Source organism: Hypanus sabinus, chromosome 12, assembly GCF_030144855.1.
Source record: "Hypanus sabinus isolate sHypSab1 chromosome 12, sHypSab1.hap1, whole genome shotgun sequence".
In the NCBI taxonomy this organism is placed as follows: Eukaryota; Metazoa; Chordata; class Chondrichthyes; order Myliobatiformes; family Dasyatidae; genus Hypanus; species Hypanus sabinus.
Genome location: NC_082717.1, coordinates 53997785 through 54011506, shown reverse-complemented (window position 1 = coordinate 54011506; position 13722 = coordinate 53997785). Strand labels below are relative to the sequence as shown.

Below are 13722 nucleotides of genomic sequence, written 5' to 3'. Positions count from 1 at the left end.
TAAACTGCAATAAGAATCATGGCAGAAAACTCCCAAGATAAGTAGAACAGTCAGCACCTAATCATAAAATGGGAGAACAAGTTTTGAGACAAAATTATTCCACCTGAGCACCACAATTAGATTATCATGAAACAGACACTAACACTATCTTTTACTTATGTTGCCATATGATGGATTAAGAATCCCTTCAACTGAATTGTAGGGTGGGAGGGGGGTGAGCCATGTCTCAGTGAAACAGAATGTTGTATCATTTCCCTCCAATACAGCAACCTTGGCCTCTACCAGCACTATGACCAGGAGGAGCTTTGCAAATGGGCAGTGGTGCTTGACGAACCTTTTAGAGTTTTTTTGTAGTAATCAAAAATGTAGATGAAAGTAGTGCAGTGGATGTTGTCTTTTTGAACTTCAGCAATGCCTTCAACTAAGTCCCACATTGTAGGCTGGTCTGGAAGGTTAGGTCCCATGGAATCCAGGGAAAGTTGGTTCAATGGATTCAAAATTGTGTCATACTGTAGGTAGAAAGCAGAGGGTGGTGGTTAAAGAATTTTCTTGGAATGAAGACCAGTGATTAGCGGTATGCCTCAGTGCTTGGTGTTAGGATTCTTGCTATTCCTTATTTATACAAATCACTTGGATGTGAATGCTGAAAATTTGATCAGTATGTACATAATTATGAAGTGGCATTGTTGACAGTGAAATGGGGGTGTGGAACATTTAGACAATGAGTCGAGGAGTGGAAAGTGAAATTTAACACAGTTAAGTTCACGGAAATGATTTTGCAAAGTCTAACCAGCTTAGGACTTAAACTATAACTGGTAGGGGACTGGGAGCATAATGAAATTGAGGGAGTTTGGAGTACAAGTGTATAGTGATTGAAAACAGTGTCATAGGTGGACAGAATGGTGAAAAAGGCATTTAGCCGTCAGTCAGGGCACTAAGTACAGAAACAGGGACATTATGTTGCAATTGCATAAGTCATTGATGAGGTTGCACTTAGAGTATGTGCACAGATTAGGCCATCCTGTTACTAAACTAGAAACAGCACAGAAAATATTAAATATGAGGTTGTCGCCAGGACTAAATGGTCTGAATTATAGGTGCAGCTTAGCAAGATCAGTCTTTTATCCTTGGAGCATAAGAGAATGAGGTGTGACCTTATTGGGGTCTCTAAACTCATGAGGTGGATATTATCAATCTTTTCCCAGGGTAGGAAAAGATTTTTCAAGAGTAACCTAAAAATAGGGGTGATAGATATTGGGTGATAAGGAAAAGATTTAAAAGGGAGCTGAGAGGCAACTTTTTCCACACAGAGCATTGCAAGTACATGGAACAAGCTGCCACAGGAAATGGTTGAGACAGGTACAAAGTATTGTCTAAGAAGAACTTGGACAGGCACATGCAAGAGCAGGGCATAGAGGGATATAGGCCTGAACACAGGAAACTGGGACTAAATAGTCGGGCGCCACAGTGGTCATGGACTCATTGGACCAAAGGGACTGTATCAGTGCTGTATTGCTCTTTGACTATCTGCAGCCTCATGACTCCATACCCCGAGGTTAACTTGGATTCTGTTGTAGTAACAGACCACTGTACCCCATGAAGCAAGCTGATATAGAGTTATGCAGTGATTCAGCAGAGACACAAGCTCTTTGATTCACAAGGTCCACACCAAACATCAACCACTAATCCAATATGAATCCTTCATTGTTTAAAAAAATTTCCTGCATTCACATCAACTTCGCAGATTCTACCTCTTACCTGTACACCAAAGGCAATGGACAGTGATCAATCTGCTTACCAAATCTCTTATCTTTTTAGGATATAGGAGGAAATCGACATGGTCACAATGAAAATGTGTAAATACAAAATAGGTACCACCCCAGGTTAGACTGTGCTAAAATCTCTAGCGCTATGCAGCAGCAGATCTACTAGTCAGAGTAATATAGCACAGAAACAGGCCTTCTGGCCCAATTAGCCCATGCCAACCACAATATCCTCCCTACTAATCTAAGTTGCCCATGTTCAGCCTATAGTCCTCCAATCCTCTCCCTTCCAGGTATCTATCTAAATGATGCAATTGTACCAGCCTTGTCCTCCTCTTTTGGCAAGCTTATTCCATGTTTTCCTACCCTCAGTGTGAAGTTACCTCTCCGGCCTCTCAAATTGCTCCCCTCTTATCTTGTATCTGTGCATCTTGGGGAATAGATTCTGCCCATATCCTTCATGATTTTATTCACATCTATGAAGTTCGCATCTTCTACCGGCTGCACCAATGTGCCAACCATTAGTACATTATATAAGGCAATGGTGAGAACAGGCTCCCTGCACGGTCTCTCTGCGTATAAAAAAAAATTAAGGATATGCTTGCTAGAAATGGCATGCAACAAAGATTCACCACACTGACTGTCCAGATGGCAAGTCTGTTGTATGAGAAAAGCCTGCGTAGGATCAGTCTCTTTTCACACAAGGCAAAAGAATAAGGGGAAAACCTGCACTAAAGTGTACAGAAGTCTTAACAACCTCAACATTTGGCAGAAGAGTGTAAAGCAAGGGGTTGTAGTTGACTGGGTTTTGTTTTCTGCAAGTAAAGGAAACTGGTGTGGTAAGATAAGAGGGTCGTTGTCAGAGTCTTTTCCCCAAGGTGGGTGAAATCAAAAACAAGAGGGCATAGGTTTAAGTTGAGAGGAAGGAGTTTTTAAAAAGAGGATTTGAGAAGGCTTTTTTTTATACACAAGAACTGGTTGATATTGAGAACTTTCTGCAAGAGGTACTGATGGAATCAAACACAATCACTATGCTTAAGAGACATAGGCAGATACTTAAGTAGGCAAGGAATAAAAGGATGTACACTAGTTTTGGCAAACAGATTAATGCAGGTAGACAAAAAGGTAATTAAAAGGCTCACTTTGGTGATGTACAACTTTATGACACAACTTCAAAATAATTGATAGGCGATTTAGGATTGAAATGAGAAGAATTTTCTTCAATAACAAGACAGTAAATCTTTGGAATTCTTTTACCTCTGAGAATTGTGAAGGCTTGGACATTCATTGTACTTAACACTGGGATGAATACATTTCTGGATAATAGAGGAATCAAGGGATAGAGATCGGTCAGAAAAATACTGTTAAAGTCAGAAATTGGCCATGACTTTGTTAATCACATGAAAAAAATAACAAAAATATCCATTAGCATATCTGCCAGTCTCAAATTCAAAATCAAATCAAATTCAAGTCTAATTATCATTTATCCATACATGAATACAGCCAAATGAAACAGCGTTCCCCTGGGATCAAGGTGCAAAACATACACAGCACATTCAAAATAGTGAGCAAAATAACAGTCTTGCAAAAAAAACCATATATATGTATAGTCAAGTTCTGAGCAACATGTCCTGCAAATTTTCGGCATATACAATTCCCATCAGCATGCAGACGCATGCAATCCAGCCTGTCATGCCACTAATCGAACACTGGAGGGCAGCACGAACAAGAGAGGCCAGCCCCCAATCAAGCACGGACGCTGCACTACATTGCCTCCACTGTCTCATCTCCTATACTCCAGCAGTAGGCAAACTTGTGGCCTGAGGCCTAGTCCTCAACAAACAGCACTATGCAGGTGCCTCGTCATCTGTCAATCCACCAAACAAGGGAGACTGGCCTGCAGCATCTTACATCATCAATTTCCAACAGGGTCTTGTGATCGCAAGAGAAACATCCAAGACAATCAGCCACAGTTACACTGCACACCACTTTCATGCACAAACTCCAATGCCTTCCTGTAGCAGGCAGCAACATGGTCTACACCCAGTCCAGTACATCTGCCAACGAGCAGTTTACTGATGGGATAGATCTGCAGTTTCCAAAGTTCTTGGAGTCCAGCATTGTCTTGCTATTGTAGAAAAGGCTTAACAAAGAAACAAACACCTTTGGTTGGCCCCCCCAAGAGGCCACTGCGTTTGAAGACACTGTCATTTTACCAGAAAACATCTGTTAACCCATTCACCTGTCTGGAATTATTTGGGTGTATGTTATTTCTTTAGTCAAGCCAGACCAAAATTCACTTTAGGATATCTGTGGGCATTTATTTGAAAACCAGCTCTACATATTATTTGAGAGGTTGCAGATCAGATAGAACTGATTTAGTCAAGGCTAATTCTGACTTTATCTTGCTGATGAAGAACTCAAGATAGCCAGGCTTAGCACATGGCTACATGAACCTTGCAGCATACCCTAGGGTTGAGATCATTGCACTCCAACATTAGCCATATGAAATTCAACATTAATTTAGTAATATAATACACTGTTTTAATTACCTTGTGATATATCAAATCCCCCGTTTGACATTCCTTCGGGAATAAATCGCCATTGAAATACAGAGTGATCGGCACCACCTGTACTCATTACCCATTGAAAATCATAGGACCAACGTACATTAGTCACATGAGCAGAATGTCCAACATATTTACGGAATTTTGCTCCTAAAATGAGAAAGATGATTGTGCAGAAAAATGCACATTATGTTAAGAGCATCTACTGCATTTTGTTTACAATACAGTTCTTAAAGAGCTTAGCGCCGTGGGAACAATAATAATCTAAAACTAAAGTCTGTTAAAAATACTTTAAATAGTTTTAGTTATAACAATATCAGTGGTAAGAATGCAAATGAAACATTTCATGAAAATTTAACAGTTTTGTAATTGGAAACACCTAAGCAAACACCCTTTACAAAAGCTATTCATAACTATTTATACTTACAATAAATATACAGAATATTGTGAAGAATGAAAACTTAACTATGTAAGAATGTAATTCAATATATTTATTTCTAAAACTTGCTCTGAAGTGAAGCAACGCCAATAATTTCATGTTATTTCTTCCAAAGTTTGTTTACCCTTTAGATTCTGTCATTTTTCCTATTATTGTTTATATCAGATCAGTTTACTCTGAGGTCAGTTACATCTTTGCAAACAGGAAAGAGGTATGCAGGACAAAATTAATGTTGGTTTTACCAGGAATTAAACAGCTAATTAACTCCTTTCATTCCTGTAAAATAATACCAAAAAATATGTAAAGAAGACAAGAGCTGCTTAGACTCATCTCCCTTCCCAACTATCAGTCCACAGCCCTGGGGTCACAATACTTCTGGAGGTATAGTGTCTGGTTGAAAACTACACAAATACTTAAGGATTATATTTCCTTCTGATTATTGAACATCTGAGTTTGCATGATGGCTAGAATTATTTTCTCATGATCTGTGAACCTAAAAGACTGAATTTTCATGGTGTTCAACAACTCTTATCAATTACAATTTTAACAAATTCTCCAAGGTCAGATGCTTGGCAAATTAGCCCAAAATACACAGATTTTCCTCTCTCATCTTTCATGAATTATAGTTGGAGACTTCCTGACCAAAAGAGTGATTCTCAAATTTGGCAGCACTTTAGATTATGCAATGTTATCTGCATTATTCTCACAAATTGCCTTTAAAAAATATACTCTCCTAAGAAATGTCATTACATAAATATTATTATTTTCATCAGTACTCTTATTTTGCTTAAGAGTCCAAAATCCTGATCTAGTATTACACTGCATGGCATGTTCAGCATGCTCTGCTGTAAAAGATGGAAAATAATTATTCAGCAAAAATGCTTTAGATCCTTATTTTCATTTACAATATTAACACTCATTTTTCTATATATTTTTTAAAATGTTGATTTCAATGTTGATTCCTTGTTTGCTCTTTCTTTCCCAATCCTGATGATAAATGATTACATAACTCACACTAGTATTTTAAATTGACCAAATGTTCAGCTACAATGTCTTTCATATTAAGTCATAAATTTAGTGTTTGCTTCTTCATTCCACCTCCTCAATGGGCAGCAATTACCTTCTGCAGTGATAGTGAGGAAAGAAGTGATTCAAGGCTTTAAGTTTAATGTAAACCACTCACTGTAGCAACCAAATACTGAACTTACACTTTCAATGTGTTTGCCTCATCTCTAAATTCTTCATTCTGTTCTTTTGAGAATGATCATCCATTCCACAATAATTCTATGTTACTAAGGATTTTTTAAAATCTTTTGTACTGCAGCTTTTATGATTTGCTTTCTATCCATAGAACATGGAATGTTACAACACAGCACGTTCTTTGACCACGATATTTTGCTGACTTGGTAATCTATGCTAAGTTCAATCTAACCTTTCCCTGCCACATAGCCCCTCCATATACCTATTTAAGAGTCTCTTACAAGTGCCTAATGTATCTGCCTCTAATACTACACTTGACAGCGCACTCCATGCACCTACCACTCTATAAGAACTTCACTGACATCCCTCCTATATTTTTCTCAAATCACCTTAAAATTGTGACCCTCGTATTAGCTACAGTATTGCTGTCTTTAGAAAAACTCTCTGGCTATCCACTTTTATCATCGGGTACACCTCTATCAAGTCACCTTGCATCCTCCTTCGCTCCAAAGAGAAGAGTCCTAGCTCATTCAACCTATCCTCATAAGACATCCCTACTATATTTTCTCCAATCCAGGCAGCAACCGGTAAATCTCCTGTCCCATGCACATTCAATTGTGGCTTGAAAAGGTAATTAATTGAGAATTTTGAGGTGATGTAAATGGAGAGAGATAAATGAGGGGGAAAAGAAAAAAAATATATAATGCTGAAGCACTGAGGTACTGATCCAAAGGCTAATACAAGCTCAAAGAATACCAACTTGTTTTACTTCTAGTCATATTATAGCCCTTGAGATTCACTGAATGTTATAATTTCATGCAACCAGCCTCGACTGTCAGAACTTACCAATTGAAACGTAAGGCCAATAACTCAATTTTTTTCTCCTGATGCTGCCTCAATTTCGCTGTTAATTTCAGTGTTCTCTTTTAGATCAGATTTTCAGCAAGTATCATATCATATATTTTACAGATACAAAAAATATTTGCTTTCATGGCTTTTATTTTGAGCTCCCTCAGACACATCAACTGTCAATAACAAACTTTTAGCACACTCCTTCAGTTGGCATTGACACCATCTTTTATCACTGACTCTTCACTTCAGACCAGCTCTTCATTCAATTCATCTGCAAACAACACCCTCCACCACCCTACTTTTGGAGCAACTTAAATCAGGCTATTTTCTGACTTTTTTCAGTTCCAAGTTAATATTTCATTAACCTGAAACTCTATCTTTGTTTTTCTTTCCACAGGTGCTGACTGAGCTATAGAGATTTCCCAGCATTATTATTTTAGATTGTCAGTATATTGTTGGTGGGTTGGGAGTTGGGTCATAACAGCCACTGCTTATTTAAACATTGATACCATAAATCAAAATACCTTCCTTCCACACTTTCATTTCAGTCATAAATTCAAATCGTTAATCCTTTTTTCATGTGGTAATTTGTGCTCAGGTTACATAAGTCATGAGAACATTGCTTCATATTTGCAGCACAGATTCAGAAAAGGCAGGTCCTGTTTGACAAACTTACTGGAGTTCTTTGAAGACATAATGAGTGCAGTGGATAGAGGAGAACAGGTGTATATAATATACTTGGATTTCCAGAAAGCGTTTGATAATTGGCATGGATAGTGAATTGGTTAACTAATAGAAGGCAGAGAGTTGGTATAAATGGGTGTTTCTCCGGTTGGCAGTCAGTGCTGAGTGGGGTGCCACAGGGGTCGGTGCTGGGCCCGCAGATGCTTACCATTTACATTGATAATTTGGAAGAGGGGACTGAGTGTAGCGTAGCAAAATTTGCTGATGACACTAAACTGAGTGGAAAAGCAAATTATACAGAGGATGTGGAGAGTCTGCAGAAGGATATAGATAGGTTAAATGAGTGGGCCAAGGTTTGGCAGATGGAATACAACATTGGTAAATGCGAGATCACCCACTTTGGAAGGAATAATAGAAGAACAGATTATTATTTAAATGGTGAAAGATTGCAGCATGCTGTTGTGCAGAGGGACTTGGGAGTGCTTGCTCATGAATTGCAAAAAGTTGGCTTGCAGGTACAACAGATTATTAAGAAGGCAAACGGAATGTTTGCCTTCATTGCTAGAGGGATTGAATTCAAGAGCAGGGAGGTCATGCACTGTACGGGGTACTGATGAGGTCACACCTGGTGTGCTGTGTGCTATTCTGGCCTCCATACTTGAGGAAGGATACACTGGTTTTGGTGGCAGTGCAGAGGAGGTTCACCAGGTTGATTCTGGGGATGAGGGGGTTAACCTATGAGGAGAGATTGAGTTGCCTGGGACTATACTCTCTGGAATTCAGAAGAATGAGAGGGGATCTTATAGAAACATACACAATTTTGAATGGGATAGATAAGATAGAAGTAGGAAAGTTGTTTCCATTGGTAGGTGAGACTAGAACTACGGGACATTGCCTCAAGATTCAGGGGAGAAGATTTAGGACGGAGATGAGGAGAAACTGTTTTTCCCAGAGAGTGGTGAATCTGTGGAATTCTCTGCCCAGGGAAGCAGTTGGGGTTTCTTCACTAAATATATTTAAGATACAGTTAGATAGGTTCTTACATAGTAAGGGAATTAAGGGATATGGGAAAAAGGCAGGTAGATGGAGCACAGTTTACGGACAGATCAGACATAATCTTATTGAATGGCGGTGCAGGCTCGATGGGCCGGATGGCCTACACCTGCTCCTATCTTTTATGTTCTTATATTCTCTTTATCCAGCAAAATTGCTGTTTATCACTATGTAATAAGAAAATAACAGAAACAAATTTCAAAAGAAAATTGAAATAGGAAAAGTAAGAGGATCTTTTAAATATGTCATATTAATGTTCATATCAATTGATGTTCGTATCTCGAATAAAGTAAAGAAGCAGGCTCCTTACCCTTCTTCAAACAAGGAAACCTGAAGAGCTTGACCAATCCAAAGTCATCACCAGACACAAGAGTAGCACTGCTGAAGTTCGCATCCACAGAATTAATATCCATGATGTCTGTATACTTGGGCCAAATTCCATTTACTTCCGGTCCAATAACACAAGTCCAGGTAGCCCAATGAATGCCTTTTATTTCATCTTTATTTGTTAAATGCTTTCCAGCTTAGAAAGATATTTGGTACATTATTACAGAAAATACCATGTTATTGCTTAAAACATCTTATTTTATAAATGTTAGTAACAGAAGCATGATCTGACACTCAGTTTCTAGCAATTAATTTTTATTTAAGAGTACAGAAACACAACTCATATTGTAAATACTAAAATGCGCACAATATGAATTACAGTGCATCACAAATACAAAATTCTTATATTTTACTTAAGTACTGAGCAGAATCAAGCCATTTCTAAAAGCTATTCCCTAACTTTCTGTTTGTAAGCTTAAGAAAAAGTCTCTTGCTTAAGGTAAAAATAAACATTGGGTATATTTTGTCAACATAGGCAAGTATGCAGTTTTCACTTTGTTTATAAAGGCAGCAATCAAGACATGGGATGCAGTTATCCATCCTGGAGAAAGAACATTTCACCTCCATTTAAATCATTCTCCCACACAGAAATTAGAAGCTTGATTTGTAGATAGTCACCACACCTCAAAAGACATTTCCAACAGGCCACCTTCCATATGAAATACTCTTTTCAGATGCTGCTTAACCTGCTGTTTCCAGCATTTTGTTTCTTTTTCAGATTGGCTGTAAAGTGCTTTGAAATATCCTGTAATCATAAAGGACAATATAAATCCAGTCCTTTTTTTTAAACCCCAACAATTGCTAACCAAGTTTCAAAGAATTCAAGAAATGTAATGATAAAATGGAGACTAAGCCACTCAGCTACAAAGGTAACTCTTTGACGGGGTATTCCTTAAAAGTCAGATGGACGTAAGGCAACATTTTTGTCAATTGTAGCCTATCATCACTATTATGATTAGTAAACTCCCTCCTCCATACCCTGGTACTTGATTCCAAAGTAAACAGACCAATTAAAGCACAGATCTTTATCTGCCTGCCCCTCAATTGTCTCGACTGTTATTCTTTTCCCCTTCCAGTCAGCAAGATCCAATGGCTATCACAAAGCACAACTCTTTGCAGCGAGCTGATGGTTGCCCTGAAGATCACAATTGTAGCACTTTGAGGAAGCAATACTACCCAATACTAAAATAGCCTATCAAGGTAATCTAGTTATCCTAATAATCCATCATAATTTCTATGACTGTTGAACACACCCTCTGTAGAAGAAGTGGCTGATATTCATGTTCTAGCAAATAAGTACCTTACCTCTGATTTCCCTTTTCTCTCCAAAATCATTTGGTGTACAGTATTATACACTGCTAATTCTGTGCTTTTTTTTTTTGGTTTCAGCTGCGGTGCTTATTTGAATTGAATTACTTTTCCCTCCTCAATTCAGCCAGAAATAAATGGCACAAATGATAACTTCTGTGACAATGACCATGGAGCATGATTTCTCCTCACTGCGCTTGATCTTCTCCTAGTTCTGAAAGGTAATTGACTGAAAATATGATATTGCCTTCTCACTCCAGATATGACTTGTTGAGGAGTTCAATTATTTTCAGCTTTTTAAACAGGCTCTGCTATTTCTTTCTCTTTCTGGACCTCACAGTAATAAGACTAATTAGTGTTGCTCATGAGAAAGCTGGGGCAAATAAAGAACTTAACAGCAACAGACAGACTCAAGTAAAGTCCAACAGATGGATGCACTTGTTGCATGTACTGGCATATGATACTATTACAGATTGTGGAATGGTCAAAGACTGTCAGCTTAATATTTCAGGATACAGGTACTATAGGAATGAGAAATGGAGCTAAGAGGAGTGGAAATGCATTTTCAGTTAGGGAGGACATTCCGGGGTGGGGGAAGGAGGGAAAGAGGAAGCATCCAGTGAAACAACATGGGTAGAAATGATAAGGAATGATTACATGGATAGGATTGTACTATAGGGTCCTCAAGAGTTAACAGGAATTAGGAAAGCAAATATGTACTGCAGCTAAGTCAGATAGCTGTTGGATAATAGAGTTGTAATACTTGTTGATTTTAATTTACAATAAAACTGATTGGGACAGTCACGGTACCAAGGGTGAATCAGAATTTGTTATCTCCAGGGAAGTTCTCAAGCAATACATAGACTGTCCTTCTAGGAAAGGAGCAACATTTGACCTCCTATTCATTCTTGAAATGAGACTGGGCAAGTAACTGACGTGTCAGTACCCCACCCACCTACCAAGTTATATGCTTAAAAGTTACCAACTCAGCAAAGAAGGGTATTCTATCAACTCCCAAACAAACGAGTGGAATATAGCTGTATTACAAAATCCACTTAATTCTGACTTTAGGATACAGATGCTGTTGTTTTACAATAACTAAAGAGACAATTGAGATTTTCTACAGCTATCCTCAGCAAAGCCAGGAAGTGGATGCCCTAAATTAGGCAACTTGTCCTATTGCATTTGATAGCAAACAATAAATGGTTTGACATACCAATGCAACGATAAAGTTCACACTTAAATTAAACAGCAAAACTAAGTGCTTTACTCAAACAGATCTTTGATTTTTAGACACTATGGTCAACTGGGAGGTTAAAGATTTACAGCTTAGAAACAAGCCTTTTTGGCTTACCTTGCTCATGCTGACCATTATGTTCATCAATATTAATCCATCTTGCTGATCTATATCTTTGCTTTCCAAGTATATGCCCAAATGCCTTTTAATCATTGGCAATTGTATTTATGCGTAGTGGGTTAAAGAAACATCTCTGCCAAAGGAGGTATAAGGTGCTCCTTCTCTCCACTAGCCTGCAGGTCACCCTTGGGCATGTTGTAGCACTTGGTTGTCCCCCACCCCCCCGCCGACTAGGGTCACATGAAACGTGAAAGCAGTGGATGGTTGTATGAGCAACTGGTACATATCACAAATCCTGGTTATTTGAACACTGACAAACTGTGAAGAGTATTAATAATGCTGAGGTCACCTGTGACTACAGTTACTACAGAACAGTTACTACCCTTCACTCATTAGGGTCTCGAATAAAAGGGGATAACTACACTCATTGTTGAGATGTTTCCCACTACCAGCTCTATCTCATGATCTCATGTTCTTGTTATTTATTGCTATTCATTTAAATCTGTATTTGCACAGTTTGTTGTCTTCTGCACTCAGGTTGATCTTTCATTTATATTGTTACAGTTACTGTTCTACAGATTTGCTGAATATGCCCATGTAAATGGTGACATGTATGTTTATTGATATTAAAATTTACTTCAAACTTTATAAGGAAACTGCCCTGAAGAAGGCAATGGAAGATCAATTCTGTCAAAAAATTTGCTTACTTCATTTAATATAGCACATAATAATGATGATGATGATAAATTGTATTTGCCTCCATCATGCCCTCTGGCAGCTCATTCCAGATATTCATCACCTTCAATATGCAAAAATTTACTCAAGGTAGTAAAACTTGAGTTAATGAAAAAATAGGAACACTTGGATAACTCAGGAAATCCCACATACAAATTCTGATAAATTATCACATTAAAATTGTAAACTGTGTGGCCATAAAAACAAGTGATGGTTGAAGTACTGAATATCTGCATGGTTGATCATTGTCCTTGGGAAAACTGTACCATGCGACTGGATTCTTCATGGAATCTAAATAAGAATGTGCAAATTTCCACATATTTTCTAAGCACTTAGATAGAGCGCCCACCTGTTGAACTCCTGCTAAGTCAAAATACATGCAAGTACAGCAAAAAAACAGCTGATGCTAGAAATCTTAAGCAATACACACAAAATGCTCAGCAGGTCAGGCAGCATCTATGGAAGGAAATAAACAGTCAATGTTTCAGGCCAAGACCCTGCATCAGGAAAGCTGTTGGTGGAAAGACCAAATACCAAGTCAGTTTTTTCTTTGTCTGGGAGATTGTTTTTGAATATCAGTAACAAATATAGACATCCACTATCCTTAGCACTTTTACAGTTTGTAACCCAAGGCAAGCTCTCCTAGCTGTCAAATTAATCCTGCTAGGAAGATGTGCAACTTACACCAGAAAGACCCAGAGCACTGGGGCTCATGTTTCAGCTAGCAGCCAGATTGAAAGGAAGACTGCAAACTAGGACTTGCTCCAGTTAATAGTGGGTTTTGAGGACAGGTGATCACAGAGCTTGCCAGATGATGGAAGATAGTTCAAATATAATCCACTATTACACATGTCAGCAGATAAACATTGCATGAGCTTATGGGAGTCATTATGCTGGCAAAAGTTATATTTTGTTCAAATGAAATTGCATCAAGTAGACAGTATATTTGGCATCATGTATTTATCAGTTATTGAAAACCTTTATTTCACTGCTTTTGTTTGAAAAAGTAACTTATTTTTACATTCTAAAATTAAATAGTGATGACATGAAATCCAAAATAAGGGAAAAATGATTTGTACTTACATGGCATTTTGTAAAACAGTCTTTCTCCAGCACCATCATTGACCTGAAGATGTTTGCTATCAATGGACCAGTCAATATGTGTAATAAAACTAGATGACTTGCTGCATTCACCTACTTTCTTGTATCGCTGTGAAACTGCGTAGATATCAACTAGACCATCATTCGAACTTACAGCAAGGTAAGATCCATCTGGACAATATTTCATTTCATGAATTACCTCTTTTCGGTCTTTAATGTGGACCACCTCTGTCATATCTCTGCAGACAATCCAACACAAGTCACTAGGTATTTCCA

General features: G+C 38.1%; 1 protein-coding gene across 2 annotated transcripts in view; it reads right to left on the bottom strand.

Annotated features, from left to right (window-relative positions):
* LOC132402888 (echinoderm microtubule-associated protein-like 6) overlaps positions 1-13722 on the bottom strand; it is a 352621-nt gene that overhangs the window by 199748 nt on the left and 139151 nt on the right. For both annotated transcript variants that reach the window (XM_059985945.1, XM_059985944.1), the window contains exons 9-11: positions 13429-13685; positions 8869-9081; positions 4316-4480 (exon numbers count right to left, since the gene is read on the bottom strand). In XM_059985945.1, coding sequence (XP_059841928.1) covers positions 4316-4480; positions 8869-9081; positions 13429-13685 — 635 coding nt within the window. The remainder of the gene's footprint in view (positions 1-4315; positions 4481-8868; positions 9082-13428; positions 13686-13722) is intronic.